The 25,246-nt window shown below is 29.6% G+C and overlaps 1 protein-coding gene across 1 annotated transcript; it reads right to left on the bottom strand.

The window, feature by feature from the left end:
• Nucleotides 1-9,767: 9,767 nt before the first annotated feature.
• LOC102590367 (uncharacterized) lies at nt 9,768-12,021 on the bottom strand. Its single transcript, XM_006360762.2, has one exon. It carries the CDS (start codon nt 11,574-11,576, stop codon nt 10,044-10,046), a length of 1,533 nt encoding a protein of 510 aa, XP_006360824.1. The 5' UTR covers nt 11,577-12,021; the 3' UTR covers nt 9,768-10,043.
• Nucleotides 12,022-25,246: the final 13,225 nt, after the last annotated feature.

Raw genomic sequence — 25,246 nt, 5'->3', positions numbered from 1 at the left:
AGTAAAGATAGACCGAGCTTCATTTTAGCATGCAGTTCCGTTTCTTCAGTTTTATGCCTCATGGCGTAGTTGTGTCGATATATCCTAGTATTAAGTTGGAGGTGGCAAAATTAGTTTATTAAAATGTTAGTATTAATTTGTACATATATTAGTTGAGTCTAGTAAAATTGGGTCAATATTCAACTCAAATTGATTTTATAATCATGATACACACTATTCCCAATTTTCATCTTTTGAATTGCATCACTCTTTAAAAATAGAGTAAAATAAAAATAGCGTAAAATAGAATTTTAACTTCTTAACTATTTTCCTAATTTAATTATTCATTCACTCCAATTAGCTCACTTCCTCTCCTAATTCTTTGTTCATCACTTAATTCTGTCTCCTTCTTCCCTTACTCCCATCTGAAAATTGAATGGAAAATGGAGCATTACAAATCAGATTCTTTGAGTTTTATAACTAATTCAATTATTATTTGAGTCATGCTAGGGCTGTTCAAAACCGAATCAAAATCAATAACCTGAACCGAAAAAAAGTTATTGATTTATCAATATTGGGTTATTGGTTTAGCGGTTTTGATAACGGTTTTGATTTATTTTTTTGTTATCGGGTTATCGGTTCTTAATGGTTTGAGGTTTTTTTTTAACGGGTTAACCGATAACCCGATAGTAAATCAAAATAATTATATTTATACCATTTTGTGTATAAAGTCATTGACTTAGAGTTTGGTTTCCTACTTTTATTTCTGGTTGTCTCAAACACTTGGTTATTCTACAATGTAAAAATGTTTGCTTCTGAGCAAGATGTAACTTGTGAACTCATGTGCATGGTTTCATTGGTTTGTCACCTTGTTTCTAAGTGATTTTCAATGTTTTTTTATGTCAAATCTTAACGGTTGAACCAATAACCAAACCGATAACAATCAAAAATTGATAAACCAATAACCTATTAGTCAATCTCTTAATGGTTCTATAACGGTTTAGCATCTCTACAAACCGATAACCAATAAGCCAAACCGATAAACTTCAAAACCGAACTAAACCGACCGATACGCAGCCCTAAGTCATGCTCTTCATTTTCATCCCTCAAAAATCTCAACCAATCTTCACAATAATGACAAGATTAACGCATCACTACGTAAGAAATGATTTTTAGTGGTGATTAATTAATGGTAATAACTTAATTGTCACTAAATATTTATTTTTAGCAGTAATTAGCACTCTCTATATATGTCCCTAAAGTTTTTAGCGACATTGATTCTAATGACACTTAACTAATGCCGATAAAAACTTTAACACTTTTTATTAATATGTATATTTATTGCCGTTATAGAGTTGTTTTTGTTATAGTAACGGTGAAATCATATATGAATCTCTACAACACACCATTGTATGTTTCTAGGCATTTAATTACCTAAGCATGTACGAATAATATATCTGCTGTGTATCTAAGAATGTATTTGCATTTATGTATCTGTCATGTATATGAGATGTACATATCATGTAGTTGAACATATCTGAGTTGCACCATATTGTATCTTGTATGTATCTGTTAATGTATTTAAGTTGTATATGTGTATCTAATATGTACATGAACTCATGTATCTAAATACGTATCGCGTATTAGACTCATAGCATCATAAATAGTGTAAGAAATTTAAGTTCTTGAATATCTCAACAATACAGTGATACTTGTCATTGTGTATTTCATAAAGCTTGAAATTCGAACTAACATAAACAATTATTGGAGAAAAAATTCAGGGAAAAAGTAGTGAATTTTTTTTAGAGAAAATTATTCGTATAAGCAAACATATAATAGTTAATTACTTAACATAGCTATAGTTTGCCTTAATTACAATTTGCGGCCTACTTTTAGCTATAATTACGCAGCTCAGCTTTTTAGTTTTGTATAATTCGCACGTTTGTATAATTCGAAATTTGTATAATATAATTTGTATAACTTTTGTATAATTCGTTATTTGTATAATATAATTTGTATAACGGTTTACACTTCTGATGTTTGTAATTGTATAAATTCGTTATTTTGAGTTTATACAAAAATAACTGAATTATACAAATGTACCCGCGAATTATAGAAACATGCGAATTTATACAAATTCACGAATTATACAAACGAGATAGCTTAAATTGTAGCTACAATATAAATATGCAAACTATAGCTATGGAGCATAATTAAGTTTATTAAAGTGGCTATTTGCGAAAGTTCCTCTTTTTTTTATGCACGGAAAAAATGGGAAGAATTTTGAATTTTTTATTTTTTATGGATCAGGGATACAACAGATACTCTTGAATCATTATACGCATGATTTGCTCCTAAATTAATGTCTTTCGATTACATTTCATATTTAAATACACATAATTAGATATATCTGATTAACATATATTCGAAATATATGTATTTGAATAGCATGAGAAATTTACTAAATTTACAGCTAGTGGAGCAGTGGTTCACATAGGATGGTTCCCTAGTGGAAATATACTAAGTTTACTAGTTGACAAGAGATTGAAAAAGGAAATATAAAAATATGACATTTGGAATTTGAAAATGGTAGTATAACACACTACACATCCCTCTTGGCAAAAGCGTAATGTTTATGATTTTTTTATATTCACATGTAAATGATTTTTTGGAGATCGATTAAATAGGCTTCAAAGCCCCTTAATGACCCCCTTTTTTTAATCTCGTTGACATAGATTATAAAAAGGGAAAATCAGCAAATTAGTCGCAATCCCTAACGTAATTAGTAAAAACATCTACACTTTAAAATAATTATTAAAAATGTTAAAATGTCAATATTTAAGAAAATGATTTGTATCCTAATATAACTATTTTCCTTTCCTTTTATTTCTCAAAACAATCTCATATTGGATCAATTTTTACACCACTAACCAGTAAAAAAAGAAAAAAATATTTTTATTATCCATTACCCTTCTTTCTAGGTTTTAACTCAAGTCAATATTCTCTCTCTCTTCACGTTTTCCCATTTTTTCTCTCATTCATTGTTCAAGAAAAATTAACTCTTCCATTTTCTCCCAATTTGTTCAAGAAATCTATCAATTAATTCAAGAAATCTCTCAATTGATAAAGGTAATTTCGAAGTCATCAAATATTTTGTGAGTTTTCTTCTGATTTTGTTTTCATATTCACTAAATATTTTTGTATTTCGGATTTTATGTATTTCTGATTTTCTGTCCTCTTTTCGATTTTTTTGTGAGTTTGTTCACATATTTGAGATTCAGTAGATTGTAGTAATCTACATTAGCATTCATACATCATATATTGTTTGCTTTTTTATACATTCATATTTAATAATTTCAATTTTTCCTTATAGGGTTACTAATGCACAAGTGAATACGGATTCAAATTTGAATTTGGTGAAGACAAAATCGAAAAAAAAAGAAAATAGCAGAAGAAGAAGAAGAAGAAAGAGAGAGTCAAGGTTGCAAAATTGTATTCACAACAGAATTGTATTTATATTAATTTTTGTTTGTTAATTGTTTTTTTTACTCAACATTTGTAAGAAATACATTTTTTTGTCATGAAATACAAATTTTGATTGTATTAAGATTGTAAATTTGTATGTTTTGATGATTGAAATACAAATTTGTTGGAATTTTAAGAAAGAATATACGTTTTTGAAAAATATACAAAACCAATGTGGTATCCTTTCTGAATGAACACAGATTACATAAGTATATATGGATACAAATATTTTATTTATATTTTTATTTGTGGATACAAATATCATTCTAAATAACTACAAATCTTTGGTATACCTATTAGAATGAATACAAACTAATAAAGAACTACAAATGTCATTATACAAACTCAAACATGAAAACCATAATGAATACAAATACACATATCATCATATTGGAATGAATGCAATCAATTACTTTTGAAATTGTAACTGATGAGAATTTTAAGTGATATGTTCCTTTTTAAATAATATTTTCTCCCATGATTTACTCATTTCTGTTATTAAATAATTGTATTCTTTCAACTCAAACAAATAGAAAAATACATAAATCAGAAGAATAACAAACTAAAATATTGACATTTTTAATAAATATTGAAAATGTTGATAAGAGGTCCCATTAAATGCTGAAATAATGACATTTTGAAAATTTTCCCTTATAAAAACTCCATTGCAATTTGCAGCAGACATGTGCACCAAATCCAACCTCCCCCACACCCACCTTTATAATTTTTGTTCATGATTGCAAATAAAATGATTGTAATTAAACAAAACTAACTAAACTTCAACCATACATAACTCAAAGTTCAGATAAATTGAGAAGATCAATAATTATTTCCTGGAGAAAAAATGCACCAACTTCTTTACTCATGCAACTTTAAACATTTTTGTATAAAGAAGACTAAAATTTGATTGACTGAATCAAGCTTTGGAGAACGCAGGCAGTCTGTACAAGATTGGGGTCTAAAGTCAAATTTCGTATTGAGATCTTATTTTTTTTAGTTCATATATATAAATTGAATAATAATAACCTACACAATGTGATCCTATAAATGAGGTTTGGAAAGGTAGGATATATATTATTATTATATTATGGACATTATGAAGTAGAGTTGTTGGCAAAAAACATCCTTAAATTATAGAGTAAATTTTAGGTTTAGCAAACATAAAAATCATATTTGTATGCTATAGTTATAGTTTGTATAATTGTGCTCCATAGAAAACTTTATGTTTGTTATGGCTATTAATCTGTATATTTCAGTACACATATACATAAAAAATATGTTTTTGGGTCTATTTGTATATTTCGGTATACAAATGGATCTTGCATTTGTATATTTTGGTATACAAATGAGTCCTGCTTTTGTATATTTCGGTATACAAATGGGATGGCAAAAAACATGGAATGTTTGCTACGAATTACAAATGAAAAAAAAACTATGGTTATAGCATTTAATTTGAATTAATACTTTGTTATTTCATACAATTTTCCCTAAATTATACCCTCAACTTAAACTACATCCTTAAATTATTTTTCTTAACAGAATACGTCCCTCAATTAGTTAAAATTTGACAACTTTCATCCTTTTATTAAAATTTGTCAAAAACTAACAAATTCTTCACAACAACATGTACGGTGCACATTGCTCTCAACAAATTAAACTCCCTAAATCACCCCAATAAACCAATTTTGTTCATTCTACGTACATCTAAAATAATATTATAATTTTTTTTAGTAACAACGTTTTGCATTGTCTTCCTTTTAATTAGCAATTTTATTTTTATTTACTTTTCATTTGATTTGATATCAAAGAATTATCTATGGAAATGTTTTCTTTTCATTGAATCTGTTTACTTCTAATAATGGAAAACGAAACTTGAGTACTAGAGATCAAAATTAGCTGAATCTTGATCACATCAATTATCAATTTGCCCCAAAAAATTATTGATCTAACGACATTTTGACTTTGCAAGGTGAAGATGGTGTGAAATTAAGCTCCAACTTCATTCAGTTTGTAAAGGAGAAGAGAAGATCATATCTCCTCATAGACTCACACCGTCCTAACATTATTTTTTTAACAACAAACATGAGTCTCAATTTTTTATTTTTTATATTTTATTTTTGGATGCTTTTTCCAACCGGTAATAATATTATAGATTATTTTTTTTATGAGAATAGTAGGAATTGCATATGTTTTTGTGTGGAATTCACTATTTTTTTTGGTAAATTCAAATAGAGGGATGAATGTTGTTAAGTTTTAAATACTTGGAGAATGTTTTTTGTTAAGAAGAATAATTTAAGGATGTAGTTTAAGTTGGGGTTATAGTTTAAGGATGTTTTTAGCCAAAAACTCTTATGGAGTAAGAAGGTACGTAAACAATGTAAATTTCCAATGAAATAAAGTTATAAAAAAATAAAATCTGACTCAAAATTTGAAAAGCTTATATAATGATATCGAAATAGTGTTGCGTTAAATTTGATAAGTTGATATAATGATATTAAAATAGTTTCTATTAGTTTTAGTGCTTGAAATTTGAAGAAGACGTCAAAAAAAAAATTGATCTTTCTATAAACACACAATAATAATTTTGCGTAATATATGTATAAGGTTTGACTGTTTGAAAGACTTTACAATATTTAATAATGAGAGAATAAAAATAGTGAAAGGGGATTAAAAAAATATAAACATAAGAATAATAATTGATTCATGATAATCGTCAGAATATATATAAGGCAACAAAATAGATAGCCACATAAAAAAGATGCTACAATTAACTAAACATTACTTCATTTCTCAATTTAACAATGATTCATATATTTAATGAGGTAAAAAGCTATTATCTTTTCTATCCAAGAAATTCTTTTCAAATTTATTAATACATGATTTTTTTACACAATATATATATATATATGGGAGAAAGTGGAGGCTGTAAAAAAATTGGTCCCCCAAACGATTGATTTAGTAGCCTTATCGTCGAGAGGGCCCTGGAGAAGGAGGATTGAGCTCTCTCAAGATCTTAAGAATCATCCATGGTAGAGGCACTACATAAAAAAAAATATAAAAAAAATAGTGGTAATTAATGGCAATTGCTTTATTGTCGGTAAATATGTTTTTTTAGAGGCAATCAACACTTTTTGTAAATATTTTTAAAGCCTATAATGATATTAGATCTAATGACTATTAACTAATATTAGTATAAGTTTCAACACTTTTTACTAATATACATATTTATTACCGCAAAAATTTATTTTTATAAGATTGAGCTTCTTCAGATGTTATATCACAAGAGAAGAAGAAGAGATGAGACAACTCCAATTATGAATTGTGAAAGATGCAAACGGATTAATCATTTCACTAAATCTGAAGTTTATATTTCACGGTAGGGGTGTCAATAAATCCTATTAAACTAGAGGTGGCGAAATTGATCCATTAAAACGTTATTATTTTGTGTATTTTACTAGTTCAGTCTTGAAATAGTTGGATCAATATTTAACTCAAATTGATTAATGAGAAACTTTGTCAAAGTATTTTCAAATGAATATTTTTGTAGTAGATATATTATATAGTTATAAAAAAAAGTAATAATTTTAAAGAATAAATAAAGTAATTAAAATTTAATAAAAGAAGACGGTTGAGTTATGATTTACATTTTAATCAATTTCAATCAAGTATGATTTGCATTTTAATTCATTCAATCAAGTAATTTTTGGACCGGATTCTGTTTTTGGACTGATTAAATAGTTCATTTGTTTTGATTCTTCAAATTCCTAGTTGTCCTAGTCACCCCAACATCAACCTGCTCGTTGAGCGTCTCTATTTTTTCCTTCATGAAATCGATAGTGCTCAACGCTTCCATGAGTCTGCACTCTAAAATAGTGACGGTCTGCCTCATCTCTATCTTCATCTGTGTACACCTATTCAAGTCATTTCAAATGTTTTCGATCTCCTCAAAAGTATGTCCCACAAGATAGCTTAGTGTGCCTTCTACTTTCCTAAAGCATTGGCTAAATATCTCAATTGCATCAATCCCTGCATTAACCTTCGTGAACCACTCTCTACCAAACAAGACGTCCTCAGGCAAGACCTTCACATCATCCTTGCTCGCCTGAGTGGTATAAGGTTCTTGGAATGTAAGTCTTTCATTTGACTCAACCTCGAGTGGTACCTTCTCGTTCATGTTGGCAACATTCCTCTTTTTGGTATAGTCCTTGTCGGCGGCATCCTGGGTGACGTTAGCTTGAATGTTAGCAACATTAATTTTTCCATCATTTGTCATTCTTTTAGTTGCAACCTTGCCTACCACATTGGCTTAAGTCTTTTACTAAGCACACATGTGATACTTGACAATTTGCTCATGATCTTGCTATGTCAAGTCAACCCAAGACTATAGAAATCACTAAGAGAATGATAGAGAGAACACAATAGATCATTGATATGAAGAATGTCGTTGAGAACTTTGATTGATTTTTGTTTGATGATTTTACCAATGGATGTCCCTCTATTTACAGTACTTTCGATCACTTAGAGGTTGATATATAAATAACAATTGTCAAACAAGTTTATACATATTTACAAATAAGTCTTTTTTCTAAAATCTCTACATGCCTAAAATATTCTCCAAGGCCTTCTAATTATTCTTCCTAAATATTCTGAAGTCTTTCAAGAAACTTTACATACTCTCAAATCTTCCCACAAATGCTATCATTCGTATCATGTATGCTTCCACATGAAAAAACTCTATACCACGTGACACCTAAGTTGTGTGATAACATAATGGGTCATCAAATAATAGTGAAGCCAACAATTTGACTAGAGATTGAAAAAAACAAAATATAAAAGTCAAGTCAGTCAAGGTTCATATTAGGGAAAGGAGAGTGAGGGGAAGAGGAGGCAGCCCTCAGTCCAATCATCCAATTCGCTCCAACAGACAGACATGATTCTGTAGTCAAAGCAACTTCGTCATTTTTCGCATTAGCACCTTCCCATTTTGCTAATGTTTATTTTATTCTTAATATTTTTCAATTACACAAGGGTAATATTACTTCTTTTTTTCTTTTTTTTTCATATTCACTGTAAATAAAATTTTGGAGATCCGTTAATTAGGCTTCAAAGCCCCTTAATTGATCCCTTTTTTATCTCGTTGACATAATTATATAACTCCATGTGCACCAAACTTTGATAATTACACCGAAAATTAATGATGATCTCTTTGCCAGGTACAACATCCACCTAGTTCTAATTACTAACTAGTTGCCTCACACAACGTCCAAAATATTTCATTGCTACTCCCTAAGAAAGATATGCTAGTATATACCTCCGTCTTATATAGTAAATATTTTATTAATTTGATTATCGATTTAGCTGGTTCACAAACTAAAATTTAATCAATCATAACATTAATACATAAAATCGACCAATCGATGCATATTACTACTTTCATTTCATCTCCAAGGAATTTCTAATTAATGAAAGGGTTTCGTTTGATTCCTTATAAGCATACCAAAACGTATTGGGGTGTGAAATGAACCACAATGAGTTAAAATTGATCAAATCAATAAATATCTAAGCTATAGTTTGGTTATTTAATGAGAAATCCCTTAATATATCATCACAGGATAAAAATATTGGCATGGTATCATATTTCAACGAGGCACTCTTCAATCCTCTATAATACCATCATGGTGTATCTATATACTGATATGATTGGTATCATGGAGAACTGGTTCAGTCCTTCAGTGAGATATTCCTCAGTAACAACCACAATATACCTATATATTGTCATAATATCATCTTTCAATTTTCCATGTAACATAAGTCGGTATACCTATATATTTTCATGATAGCAACCTTCAATGACACTCATCAATTTTCCATGTTATTTAAGTTGGTCAGAGCATTCAGATGAGCTAATTTTAATGACGTTGAAAATAGAAGGATTTCTTACGTAACTATATAGGGAAAAGGGATAATACAATAAAATGATCATATATTTATTAATGTATCAATATCATATAACAGTGTATATATAATGTATAATGAGTCGAATGTTAATGGAATTAGGCAAATGTAATATCAACCAAACAAGTCAGGAACATGGAAGAAATCATTTTCCATTCTCAGTCAACTATCTAATCTGGAATCAATTGAGGGAAGCAAGCAAAGCTTATTTCTTCAAACAAGTGTGTAAAAAAACGAATTGTCGAACAAGAACAAACATGAAGATGAAGACTATTGAGTAGATAAGAGGTAAGGGGAACAAAGTGTTAGCACAAAAATTCTAACATCATAATCCATTAAAAGCTCAACTTGTTTGAATTGAAAGAGAAAGGAATATCCTTCGATGAGCTTAACTTCAAGCCACAGTATTTAATCACAAATATTGTTGTTGTAGAAGCAAACGCATTGAACGTAATTCTTTCTATGGGGCAAACAGTACATACATACGAAAATTTGAAGTAAAGGAGAGAATTTTTGGCCTGTTGTGTAAGAACTACAAATATAAGAACTAAAGAGCTAGGGAAACTAGACTGTATTATTGATGATTACCACCATTGATGAACAAGAACTCCACTTTCTCTTAGAGAAGTGAAGAGATCCAAACACTGGCTATACGTATTCGGATACTTTGAAGACCTCTCCCCAGGGCAGCATTTCTGCCACCTATTGTAATGGCATTCAAGAAACACTTCATCAATCAAGCAAATTGCTCCTGTTTCAATCAATCTCGGGATCAAATCGAATTCAGTCCCTTCAACATCCATCTTCATCACCACATAATCCTTCTCTGATACCGCGCTCATCAACCATTCAGCAAAGTCAAAACCTTGGATTACATCCACCTCACTTGCAGATTCACTAGAAGATTCAACAGGTTGAATTCTTCCCATCCCTCTTCCTTTTGCCACATCTTTATGACCCGGATCTTGATTAATCTCAAACGACAACGTCTCATTCTTAACCCAAGCTGCATATGGCAACAAAGTAACCCCTTTCTTCTCCTTATACTGCCCATGGAAAGTCTTGTCAGCCTCAACAGCATATATCTCAAAGGTCTTGTTTTGCTTAGGATACTGTTTCTTGAACCAACTCACAATGCTTGAACCATAACTCCTCGAACCAACATCAACATAGACATATCTCTGCTTAAAACTAATATCCGCCATGGACGACAAGTACTTAATGCTCTGTGCATTCTTCTTAAGTGTAATCCATGGTTTCTTAGGTTCCTCTTTAATCAAAGGCTCAGCTTTTTTAATCAGTTTCATTTTATAATCGGGAACATGACGACAATTGTTCTTGGAATCACTCACTTTTTCTTCAACAAATACATCCTTTTTCATAACAATCTCACGAATAGTCGAATCGAAACCATCAATATTCCTAGACTTAATCAATGTACAACAATTAAACAAATGAAGGAATGAATTGAAACTGTATGTATCATTAGAACCTGTATGGACAACCAAAAACCCTTCGGGTTTTAGAGTCCGGCAAATCTCCGCCGCAAAATCTCCCGGCTTAAGTGACTTATCTATCATTCCGGCACCGGAAAATATGAAATCGAATGTATCATCTTCAAAGGGTTGCTTAACAGCTTTACCTGTAATCACCAAAGGCTTTGAACCTTTCTTGTAAAGCCCAACGGAATCGGCAACCCCAATTTCCCTCAACGCAAAAACATCAGCACCCATCGGCGTTTCAACGCAAAGGGTTTTCGAATTTGGGTTCAAAAAACCATCCGCAACAAGATCCTCAAACACCGAAGAATAAAATTGGGCCGACTTTTGGAAATCTTTGTTCGCCCATAGATCGGGAAGTTTGGGCTTCGTCGGAGCAGATTTTCCGGCATTCTCGGTGGTCATGACCGCTGATACAGACCCAGCGAGCTGTCCGACGCCGGAAATAACATTGAGATTTTCCGGTATAGAGAAGAAACAAAAATCGCCGAGGTCACAAGTTTCCCCTTTGAGAGTCACCACATAAGCAAACCGACAACAGACAATCACAACACAAAAAAGGCATAAACGTACCAAAACATTCCTAAAAAATCCCGGTTTTCCCGTACTATGATCCATCAAAATCGCTCCTTTTACTTTTCAAAAATGAATATCTACAACGAATATTTTGCAAGTATATAGAAGAAAAAAGAATGGGTACCCAAAATTTGAGAGGAGAGAAGAGGGGTTTTCTGAAAAGAATGGATTACCGGGAACAGAAACGAGCAGAGGTATGATTACCACCGATGAGAGAACGATGAGACATAGGTTTTGAAAAGGGTATAAAGAAAGGAGCGAAATCAGTAAAAGGGCCCAACATTTTGCAGGAGAAAATCACTCTTTCATAGATTTCTTCCAGCAATCCCAAACCCAAATTCAATTGCTTTTTTGTTGTTTGAGTGGATTATTGAGATTCAAAGAAACCCAATTCTTGAAAATTTGATGATTTTCGATGTGAAGAGAGAGAAAGCAAAGGCGAGAAAACTGTAATCCTAGCAGAGAGAGAGAATGTAGGAAAGGGAGTTTATGGAGGGATGGAGATGAGAAAAAGCGTGTGAAGAGGACCAGTATTTCGGGCGGGTCGGGTGGCCGAGTGGTTTTGGGTAAATTTACTTCCATAGGATTTGGGTTTGACTTTAGAAAAAATCAGTATTGGATTCTATTTCCTAAATTTTAATACTAGTAAACTAATTTCATTAGTAAGTACTATTTTCTAAATCTTTTCAATTTTAAATTTGATTGTGACAAAGATAGAAAATTAATATTATTTTCGTAATTTAATTTATGAGATTTTAGAAGAAATTATTGGAGTAATTTTATATTAATAAAAAATGATTAATGTAGAAATTTATATTGCACTTTAACTTTTGCTATTATATTTCTTTTATATATATATATATATATATATATAACATCAGTTTTTAATTTGTGATCACAGATAATTAAAAGAAAATTAAATATTTAAAAATAACAATTTATAATAATAAATATCTACTCATTTAATTATGTGTGATAATTAAAAACTGATAAATCGAATGGATGATGTGCACTCATAAATTGACTAGACGGTTTAGAAGTGGGCTTGGGTTTCCAATTACAATTTTGCCCACATGCAGATGCTATGCCAGCTCATATTCAAGTCATATACGTCTTCATTTTGTATTTATTTTGCTTTCCTTTTGGTGAAGCATTAATTATTGGACGCGCAAAGAAAACGGATTCCTTTTAATGATTGGCTACTCTTTTTTTTCCTCTATACTTTAATTTCTATTCAACTTTTCAAAAGTCAATTTGATTAATTTTTAAAGTAATAGTATTAGATTATATTAATTTGATATTTTAAATAAAAAATAATTAGATATTTAAAAATTATACAAAAAATATTATAAATTGCAATATCTTCATATCAATATGATAAAAAATATATCGTAAAATATTAATTAAATTTTTTAGCATTTGACTCTAAAAAAAGAAATAATGACAACTAAAAAATCAACATATGGAGTACTTTTTAATAAATAAAAAAAAACCTGTTATATATGGACTACACTTAGTTAAACTATAATAATGGAATGTTCAAGTTGAGAATATGCATTTATTAAAGATAATAGTAATAATAATAATTACTTGGATTGGCTTTAAGTAATCTTGTTGTATGGAGTAAAAAAAATAGTTGCACACATTCAATGCATATTATTAAATCTACTCTAGTATAGAGGAGAGAATTGTTAGTAGTAGTTTAGTAGTAATACATTGATTAACTTCCTAGAGTTCAATATAAATAACCGTCTCTAGTAAAATTAATTGAATTGTAGAAAGTGTACCTTCGACACATCCCATAATAAAAAGTGGTAGAAAGATGTCAAAATCACTACTATGTCATTAAAAAAAAAATCACAATATCAGTTGGGAGGGTTATCTGTTATTGATAAAAATTAAAATTAAATCAATTTAATCTATTTCTAATTTAGCCTTATTAAAATACAATACAATATATATTTATTGATTTGATTGTTATTGATTTTGATTTGGTTATTAATCATATATGAAAAATAAAAAAACGATTCATTCAAAAAAAATAGTCATTATAGAACTTTTGATTACTGAACTTAATGTGAATTAAACCCAAAAGTGCACAAAAGAGACTCTCAGTTTCCCAAAAACTATCATAGACACTCATATATACGAAACCAACAAAATAATGCTCACTCTTTGGCTTTTTTCCTTTCATAAATAAATGATAAATAAATTTGGATGATTAAAAATTATTCATAAAATTATTAATATATTATGCATATATAATTAAAAATATATGAATGTAACTTATTGGTTTGGTTCGACATCTTCTAAAAAAACTTTTACAAAATGAAAATTAAATTAAAAATAATTGATTCTTAAATTTGTAAAATCAAATAAAATCAACTTTATAGAACGTCATGTAGGACGAATGTGTGTCTCTTTGTTCAATTTTATGCAAGTTTAAGTGTCTATTTGTGCACACTCAAAATTAAAGACAATATGTGTCAACTAAAACCAAGTAAAGAGTTATGTTTATTATTATGTCAAATAACAATTGTTTATTTTTCTAATCATCATTACAAATTCACAATAACTACTACCCACGTATAAAAACAATTTTACTTATTTATTTTCATTATTAAAATAAGAATACATATAATGCAGGGATTTATAAAAAATGTACTAAGAATTGAATATGGATAAGTGTGATTTGTTGTAAGTTTAGAGGTAGAATATGATTAAATGATTGATTATTCCATGAGCACTAACGTGTCATATTATGGTGCCTTCTCTGTTGCATAAAATCTGTCAATATAAGAACATGGGCTACTAGCCTACTATTATAGCTTCTCTTAAAAAAAACAAAAAGAAGTTGCCAGAGATTGATGTGGGCCCACTCACCTGCTGTGGTCCTACATTTCCCATAGTTTACATTTTACAATAAAGCCGGATTTAACGCCATTCCCATAGTCTAAACTTCCTCTTTTCGTCATTTTTCTTGTTAAAACTATACATTTTGTTTCATTTTAGGTGATATTATTTAATTTAAAAAGGTGTTTTTTTATTTTAAATATTTATGTAGTTATAAATTATTTTATTAGGGATAAAATAAAAATTTTAAAGTTAATTATTTTTAATTGTAGTAAGATGATTTTTAGATGAATTAAAAAAAATATGTCAAATAAAATAAGACAGAGGAAGTATATTATTCTATCAATTTCAATGTATGTTATTGTTCTATTGTCCAATCTGTAATACTAAGATAAGATACTTGGAATAATAATTTTGCAGAACTTCATAAGAACAACAAAGTTTAAAATATGGAAATGGGTCAAAAATATCTCTTCAATTTTAATTTATTGGTTGACTTATATTCCTACTGTTAAAATAAAGTTATTCTTGTCTCTACGTTACAAAACTTATCATTCATGCCCCTCCTTGGACGGAAATCTTCAAATCAATCAAAATTAACCCGATTTTTAAGAAAACATGGGTGTGATTTTCATAAACTCAATTTGAAAATTAGATTGAAACAATACAGTGAATTCGAAATCTGATTTTTCAGGAGAACACTACACTTGTTTTGTTGTAGAAATGGAGGAACGAGATGAAGATGAAGATTGGAGAGCAGTAATCAATGAAGATGGGAGGAACTGAATTACAAATTCTACATTGCGTTGTAACTCTATAAAAAAAAAACATAAATATTTTTTCACAGGTCTTATACGCTCAAATCTGAAGGAAGTAATTGCTTCAACTAGTCAATCTTCTCAAAGTCGGACACACAGCGTATATGAAGATACCTAGAGAAGCAAACCTTGAACTTGGTCATATCCTTGTTTATCTTGGTCTTGACAGTTCATGCATCAGTCATTTGATCTGTCACACGGAATTTCATGATCTCATGAATTTGCTTCGCAGTTTTGGAAGGGGAAAGTGGTGATAGGAGAAACGACGAACTCAAAGAGAGGTTTGTAGATTTAATTGTTATGCGTTTATTTATTTTTAGGGAAAAGGGTCTGAAAAATACTCCAATTTTGGCCAAAATTGTTGTTACGATATCAAACTTTATAGAGGGCATTTTACCCCTATACTATTTAATAGTGTGTTTTAAAGGTATATATGTGCCCACGTGGACACGAAACTATTTATAATGATGCAATATTTATGATGTCCACGTGGGCATATATATACCTTTAAAACACACTATTAAATAGTGCAGGGGTAAAAGGTCTTTTCAAAGTTCGGTATTGTTACAACAATTTCGGTCAAAGTTCGGATATATTTCAGACTTTTTTCCTCCTTTTTAATACAATGGATAGGATTTAGGTTAAAATAGATAATTGGGTAATTTTAATTAAAATCAAGTTAATTTTTGTTAATTTGAGAATTTCTGTCCAAGGAGGGGCACGTGATAAGTTTTGTAACGATAGGGGTAAGAACAACTTTATTTTAACGATAAGGGTATAGTCAACCAATAAATCAAAGTTAAGGGGTATTTTTGACCCTTTTCCCTTTAAAATATACATTTTCAAAATCAAAAGTTAAAACCAATAAAAAAAAATATAATATGCAATAAAACAGAAATAATATTGAAAAGAAGAAAATTGAGTCTACTGAATACACAATATGTCCTTAAGAAAATCATTCCTCTCAAATACATATATCCTCACAAAATAGAACTATTTTATTCACTGATATATTGATATGTCATACCTAAAAATTTACTAAATACCGAATAAAAGAAGAAGAAGATGGATGACAGGGACATGTTGCAAGGGATCAACGATATCTTCTAGTAGAGTCCATATGATAGAAAATATAATACGTAATTATAATTTCATTGCTTGCGATATAGACATATTATAAAGTCATTTAGAAGCGATTATTTTTTTCGCAATATTTTACTTTCCCACCATAAAGAAAGGAATGTCTTTCAATTTGCTTACAAACACATTTATTCGCCATATGACATTCGTTTTATTTGATTTATATTAACCTGATATAATTTTAAAAAAAAAAATCTTACAAGTGTAATTTGCTGAACTCTAGAATCAAATAAAATTAATTGATTGACTTGTATTAAGTTGGATATGATGATTTGATAGAAAAATTAATAATTTATAGTAATAAATTAAATTGCACTTAAAATATTAAACTTCTTTACTTTGTGATTATTGTTAACTAAACTAAAATTAGATGATTTTGGTAGTTAACAAGAAAATGTAGTTAGTTGTGTTAGGAGCTGGTAAACAGTTATCCCTCACTCACTCTAAAATGTGAAAATGTTGGTAGCCGTTGGGACACAGAGACTTGAAAGAAAAATCCAACCTTTTTTCAACCATTTTCTGGTAAAAAAAATAAATCACTTTTCACTGATTTTATTGCTGGTAAAGCTACTTATAGAATTGTTTAAATGACGATATGTTTTTAACATGATTTATTTTTATTTAAAAATGACCGGAAAATAAGGATCTATTTCAATCGAAGATTCTTCAAAAACAATCTTTTATCTCTACAGTCTACAAGATAGAGGTATAATCTACCTACATTCTATTTTTTTCATATAAAATTTGTGAAATTTCATTAGATATGTTATTATTATGGGAAAAAAGACAAATACACCCCCGAACTGTCGTAAATGGTATGCAGATACACTCCGTCATACTATTGGGACATTGATGCCCCTACCGTCTAAAAATTAGAGCATATATGCCCTTCACTCTAACGGAAGACTAAATAGGGACATGTAGCGCAATCTTATCCGTCGATCTGATATTTAATCGGCAGATAATATTATGACATGTGTATGTCAGTTAGTATAAAGGGTATATATGCTCTAGTTTTGGACGGCAGGGGCACCAATGTCCCAAAAATATGACGAAGGATATCTGCATACCATTTACGATAATTCGGGATATATTTATCCTTTTTCCCTATTATTATTGGAGAAAAGAGATCTACAAAGCAATGGGATTAGCAATGAACTAAAATATCCTTTCAATAAAAATAAAAAAAAATAAAAATTATAATATCCCCACTTCTCCAAATATTTGAGAAAAAATAAAATAATAATGGATAGTATAACAATTTTCAATAAGTTTTGTCAGTAGTTATCCTATTTGTCATCCTTTGCATTTGAGGTCAGTCATCTTACTTAATATATTTTGTAAACAAATTTTAAAGTGACAAAAAATAAATTATCACAAATAAAATATGAAGAAATATGATTTATCGATAGAAAAATGTAGGTACAAATTTGTTCCTCTCTGGATTCTATTCTCATATGATTTATCGATAATTCGAGGGCCGTTAGTGACGTATTTCTCGAACTAAGATGATTGATTTTGATCTCTGTATAAATATTCCATAAATTTGTGGAATTTTTGAGATTTTGATCTGTTTATGAATATTCAATGAATTTGCGGTGGATTTTTTATGTCTTTTCTAGGGAATATAGTACCCTTTATATAGGCATGAACTAGGGTTTAGAGTTGACTAGCCTCTAAGAATTTTAATTAGAATTGAACACACTTTGTAGAGTCTCAACTTGAATTGAACACATCTTGTACCCCACAAAATTTCAATGTCTAGAGTATTTTTTTGTGCATTTTAATAATATATAAAAATTATATTATCAAAGTTTATATATGAAAAAAATTCCTCCATTCTATTTGTTTAATTTGATTTTTCCTTTACATTCATTTTTTTTTTAAAACCCCCTCTTTTTCTTTTTGACAATTTTTTAATTTTAATTTTTCACATGACATATTTAAGGTATAGAATAAGATCAAATAACTTTTTGATACATTTCATGTATTTATCATTTAAAATTATAAGATTTAATTTATTTTTTTTGCTTTTTAAAATTTTATGTCAAGTTAAAGTCTGACAAATAAATCAACACAGAGGGACTAATTTTTTTTTAAAAAAACTATAAATTATGGAATTAGAATTATTAGGTATTGTGATGAAGGAAAAAAATAAATTAGTATGGGTCATGTGAGTTTGAAGAAAAGTTTCTGAAATTACACTCGTGAATTATATCTCCTTTTGATGTATCTGTTTGTTGATGTAAACTCCAAAGTCTAAATAAATTGCTAAAAGTGGTCCCTTCAAGACCGTTGGGAGGTTGGAATAACAGGCTCCTTTTATTTCTTTGGGATCAATTCATAGATATTTTGGACGTGAGTTATCTAAGTATTTTAAATCACATATAAGTAAAATATTTTAGATCACGATCGTAACATATGTTCAGGTTAAGTTTCACATATTTTATTTAATTTCATAGAATATATGTCTTCTCTCATCGATAATAGATACCAGATAAGAATTAGATAAATAAGATGAGACTTAAATTCAACTCATGAATCCATTTATTTGATAAACAATTTGTTTGAGCTATATTGTTAAATTTGGATTTTGCATCTTGTTAAACAGTTTATATTAATATCTTTTAATTATCACTAGCATAATATACAAATCAAATTAAACATCATGTCAAACTACGTGGTTAACAAATATCACCATATACATTTATTTATGGACATTTATCACCATATTAAAGTTACTACTTTGAAGTTTTAGTGTTTTACATCGGAAATTCAAATTTTGAAGAAATAACATTTGGGTAAAAAAAAGGTACGATGAGACTTTCCTATAATAATCTTATTTGTCCAAAGTTCTTATACATGTATATTCCCTCCGTCCCTAATTACTTGTCCGCTTTTATTTTTTAAGTTGTTTCTAATTATTTGTTCATGTTGACAAATCAAGAAAGGACAAAAAAATTTACCTATTACACCCTCAATTAATTACTTTGAAAAATATAGAACTTCTTGAAAACCTTAAGTTTTTAATTCATCCACTTCATAATTAATAGGGGTAAAATGGTAAACTCATTATATCAATAATTGTTTTCTTAATAGGTGTGTTGATTTAAAAGTGGACAAGTAATTAGGGACAGAGGGAGTACCTAATACCAATATGGATATTAGATTTTATTGGATTGTTATTGATTAAAAACCACCAAAAGATTAATTACAAAATTAATAAGGTAGACTGTGTGGAAAACAAGAATAACACAAAAAATCTCCAAATTTCACCTTTTAATTTCTCCTATTCCAAGTTTGCAAGAGTTTTTTATGTTCCAAATTTCTCTTCGGAACTTAACAAATTTATTAGAATGATATCTCCCATAAAATATCAATAATAGGCTACTTTTTTATTATTATAAAATATTAAATATTTGAATAATATTATTTCAAAGAGATAATTTTACAAATAATATATCATTAACTATACTTATAGGTCATAAATATAATATAATATATCAATTCTATTTTTTGTTTTGTTTTGCACATCATAGTAACATGATATTGAAGAGGATGATAAATAACTTATTATAGAAAAGAATGAGGGATATATATAATTATTGGGGCAACTAAACAAGGGGACACCCATATATTATGAGGTCTACTTTTGTTTGAAGAATAACTTCATTCAAAAAGCATAAACTTTAATATGCTAGAACAACAATCATTATTTTTGGAATAATGTCTCCACTTTTCTTTTTTTTTTAAATCTTTCTCCCATACCAATTTTAATTGCTTAGTAAAAGTGCTAATCTCAACCCTTCTCGGCGTTATTCTCGCAATCTTTTAATGTTTTTTTTCTGGATTTGGTAAGAATCGGTGTTTTAAAAAGCTGGGGCGTTAGGTGAGACATTTTATATTGCGGAGAGAGGCGTAATCTCAGAGACACTGGGTATAAGTCTCATGAATCTCTAGGGCGTGTATATTCAATTTTATAATTTCATCTCTTTAACCAATTTTTTGGATTAATTACATAAATCCCACCTTTTAGTTTACTTATTACCATTATCCCCTATAAGTTTTACAAATCTCCAAAATCCCTCATTTCACGCATCAGATTAGTGTATCTCGCGCATCAGATTAATTTATCAGCGCATCATATTAGTGTATCTCGTGCATCAAATTAGTGTATCATGTATAAATTGTACATTAGATTAGTGTATCATGTATAAAATGTAATGTATCTAACTTAACGATTAATGTATCTCACGTATCAGATTAATGTATCAGCACTTATATTATTGTATCCGTTTGAGGGATTTCTGTAATTATAAACTTTTAATGGATAGATTGTAATTTTGCCTTAAAAGTATGTGATTTATGTAATTTACCCTTTTTTCATATATAATTTTATTACTAAGAAAATAAGCAAAAGTAGAACTTTTAATGATTTTACAAATAAATATTAAAAATAACCAATAATATAGAAAAAATAATTGTAATTATTATTTGAGAAAGATATTAATAAACCAATAAAAGCGTGTAAAGAGGATGAGTATTTTGGTCGGGTCGGATCCGGTGGCCGAGTGGTTTTGGGTAAATCTACTTCCATAGGGCTTGGGTTTGACTTTCGAAAAAATCAGTTTTAATTCAAAATCGAATCGAAAAAAGACACTACTGAATATTAATTATGTATTAGTATTGGATTAATCGGCTAAATATCGTCTTGTTTTGGTTTGCAATTTTATGATTTTGATTAATAGTTAAATCAATAACTTAATAAAATTATATTGAAATAATTATTTTACCTTTAATTATATAATAACAATAATTTTAAATATTTTATCAATTCTATTTCCTAAACTTTAGTAGTTGTAATTTCATTAGTAAGTACTACTACCTCCGTCCACTTTTAATTGTCATAGTTTCCTTTTTTTAGAATCTAATGATAATAACTTTTACTAACACTTTATGATGCATTTTTCATCATATTGATATGTAAAAAAATTGGAATTTATAGTACTTTTCGTATAGTTTTTGAATATCTAAATTTATTTTATTTAAAATATCAAATTAATGTAATCTAATTTAACTTTGAAAATTAGTCAAATTGACTTTCGAAAAGAGCAACATGACAATTTAAAGTGGACAGAGGGAGTAATACAAACTAGCTATTTTGCCTCTTTATTATGATATTTATTATTTTTTCTATTTTCAATTTTAAATTTAATTGTGACAAAGATTAAAAAAAATTAATATTATTTTCGTAATTTATTTTATGAAATTTTAGAAGGAATTATTCGAGCAATTTTATCTTTAAAAAATGATTAATATATAAATTTATATTGCACTTTAACTTTTGCTATTATTTTTCTTTTATATATATATATATATACTACGATGGTTATGATTTCTACTAAGAAAATTGCATATGAGATGAAAATAATGATCACACATAATTAAATGAAAATTAAATAGTTAAAAATAAAAAAATTAATAATAAATATCTATATGTTGTAAAACAAGAGGAAAATGCAAGAATACTTAAACAAGAAAGTAAGGCAAAGTGTGATGGAAAGTATAAAGTTGAGAGCCTTATTTTAATCTCTTCAATTGATGTGTGTTTCATAAGGGTGAAAAGACTACCCTTTTATAGGATTTAGAAAGCACCCTTTTACATCCTTTAACCAAATACGTAGCACAACTTTAAGTCTTACATTAACTAGGTTCATTACGTTATGTTGTTGATGAAAAGAAACATCCACAATTCAATGGTTTTATAACACCCCCCCTTGAATGTTTATAGATACTGTACCTCGTTAAAACCTTACTAGGAAAAATCCAGTGGAAAAAAGCCTAGTAAAGGAAAAAGAGTACATACATCTTGTAATACGCCTTGAGTGTTGCCTTATTAAAAACCATACCAGGAAAACCCAATGGGACAAAACCTTGGCTAAGGAAAAAAGAGTACAACGCGTATTTTACTCCCCCTGATGAAAACTTTATTTGATATCTCGGAGATGACACATTCCAATCTTATATCTTAACTTTCCAATCTTATATCTCAAATGTTGACGTTGGCAATGCCTTAGTGAATAAATCTGCAAGATTATCACTCTTACGAATCTGTTGAACATTTATCTCACCATTTTGTTGAATATCATGCGTGAAAAAGAACTTAGGTGAAATATGATTTGTTCGGTCTCCTTTTATATATCTTCCCTTTAATTGAGCTATGCAAGCAACATTATCTTCATATAATATAGTTGGAGTCTTTGTTTGCACAAAAAGACCGCATAATTGCAAAATGTATTGAGTCATTGATCTCAACCATACACACTCTTGACTGGCTTCATGAATGACTATTATCTCTGCATGATTTGAAGAAGTAGCAACTATTGTTTGCTTCATCGAATGTCATGATATAGCTATACCTCCATCTATGAATAAATAGCCTGTCTGAGATCGGGCTTTATGTGGGTTAGACAAATATCCTGCATCTGTATAACCGATCAATTCTGACTTCGATGCATTAGAATACAACAATCCCATATCAATTGTTCCTTGAAGATATCTGAATATATGCTAAACACATTTCCAATGTCTTCTTGTTGGACATGAGCTGAATCTCGTCAATAAACTTACTGCGAAACAAATATTTGGTCGGGAATTATTAGCAAGATACATTAGTGCCCCAATAGCACTGAGATATGGAGTTTCATCACCAAGAAGCTCTTCATCCTTTTTTTGAGGTCGAAATGGATCTTTATTTATGTCAAGAGATCTCACAACCATCGGGGTACTCAATGGGTGTGATTATCCATGTAAAATTGCTTCAAAATCTTTTCAGTATATGTTGATTGATGGATAAATATTTCATTTTTCAAATGTTCAATTTGAAGGCCAAGACAAAATTTTGTCTTTCCAAGATCTTTCATTTCAAATTCTTTCTTCAAACACTCAACAACTTTTGAAAGCTCTTCCGGAGTTCCAATGATGTTCAAGTCATCAACATAAACACATATTATTACAAATTCAGATTTTGACCTTCGTATAAAAATACAAGGATAAATGGGGTCATTCTTATACCCTTCATTTAGCAAATATTCGCTAAGACGATTATACCACATTCGCCCTAATTGTTTCAATCCATATAAGGATTTCTGAAGCTTTATTGAACAACTTTATTTTGAATTTTCATATGCTTCAGGCACTTTGAGTGCTTTAGGGATTTTCATAAAAATATTGTAGTCTAGTGAGCCATATAAATAGGCTGTGACAACGTCCATTAGATGCATTTCAAGCTTTTCATGAATTGTTATATTTATTAGATACCTGAAGGTAATTGCATCTACCACAGGAGAATATGTCTCCTCATAATCAATGCCAGGCCTTTGCGAAAATTCTTGTACCACAAGTCGTGCTTTATATCTTACGACTTTACTATTTTCATTGCGTTTTTACACAAAAATCCACTTGTACCCAACTGGCTTGACACCTTCAGGGGTTCAGACTATTGATCCAAAAACTTCATGTTTTTCAAGTGAAGCCAATTCTGTTTGAATTGCTTCCTTCCATTTTGGCCAATCAATTCTCTGTCTACATTCATTGACAGATCTTGGTTCCAAATTTTCATCTTGTTGCATTATTTCAACTGCAACATTATAGGCAAAAATATTATCCACCACAATATTATTTCGATTCCACCTTTTTCTCATTGAGACGTAATTTATAGAGATTTCCTCATTCTCATTATTTTCAGGTCCATGGACCTCTTCTTTGGTGTCATCATTTATTATGTTTCGTAGCTCTTCATGAGCAATTGCCTCCATATTATGATCATTTATTCCTTTCCTTTTCCGAGGATTTTTATCCTTGGAGTCAATTGGTCTACCACGTTTTAAACGTGGTCCAGACTTATTTGCCTTAACATTTTGTCCTATCGGGACATCAACTCGAACTTGAGCATTAGCAGCTGGGATATATGATTTAGTAACCCGTGGAAGGTTAGTAAACGCATCCGGTAGTTGATTTGCAATACTCTGCAAATAAATTATCTTTTGAACTTCTTGCTCACATTGATTTGTTCGAGGGTCTAAATGAGACAGTGAAAGTGAATTCCAATCTATCTCATTTCCCAACTGCTTTTGTTCTCCCCCTAATGTTGGGTATACTGATTCATCAAAATGACAATCAGCAAACCTTGTCGTAAATAAATCTCCAGTTCTAGGCTCCAAATATTTTATAATAGAATGAGATTCATACCCAACATATATCTCTAACCTTCTTTGGGGACCCATCTTTGTGCGTTGTGGTGGAGCAATTGGAACATATACCGCACAACCAAAGATTCTAAGATGGGAAATGTTTGACTCCTGACCAAAAACCAATTGTAATGGGGAGATGTCATGATAACTAGTTGGCCTTATACACATAAGTGCCACTGCATGCAAAATAACATGCCCCCAAATCGAAACAGGCAACTTTGTTCTCATCAACAATGGTCTAGCTATCAATTGAAGACGTTTAATCAATGACTCTGCTAAACCATTCTGAGTATGAACATGTGCAACAGGATGTTCAACTGTTATTCCAGTGGACAAACAATAATCATTAAATGCCTGAGATGTAAACTCACCAGCATTATCAAGACGAATTGTTTTTATTGCATAATCTGGAAATAGTGCTTTTTAACCTTATTATTTGAGCCAACAACTTTGCAAAAGCCGTATTGCGAGTTGATAATAAGTACACATGAGACCATCTTGTAGATGCATCTATCAAGACCATATAATATTTAAATGGTCCACATACATGGTGAATAGGCCCACATATATCACCCTGTATCCGTTCTAGAAATGGCGAGAGATTCCACTCCAACCTTAGTCGTTGATGGTTTGGTAACCAACTTTCCTT

Source organism: Solanum tuberosum, unplaced genomic scaffold, assembly GCF_000226075.1.
Source record: "Solanum tuberosum cultivar DM 1-3 516 R44 unplaced genomic scaffold, SolTub_3.0 scf00332, whole genome shotgun sequence".
Classification (NCBI taxonomy): Eukaryota; Viridiplantae; Streptophyta; class Magnoliopsida; order Solanales; family Solanaceae; genus Solanum; species Solanum tuberosum.
Note: the sequence above shows the minus strand (reverse complement) of the source record. Positions and strands in the feature narration are given on the sequence as shown.

Bases quoted from the DNA above. Each gene is read 5' to 3' on its own strand.
- LOC102590367 (XM_006360762.2), bottom strand. From the start codon at position 11,576: ATGGATCATAGTACGGGAAAACCGGGATTTTTTAGGAATGTTTTGGTA.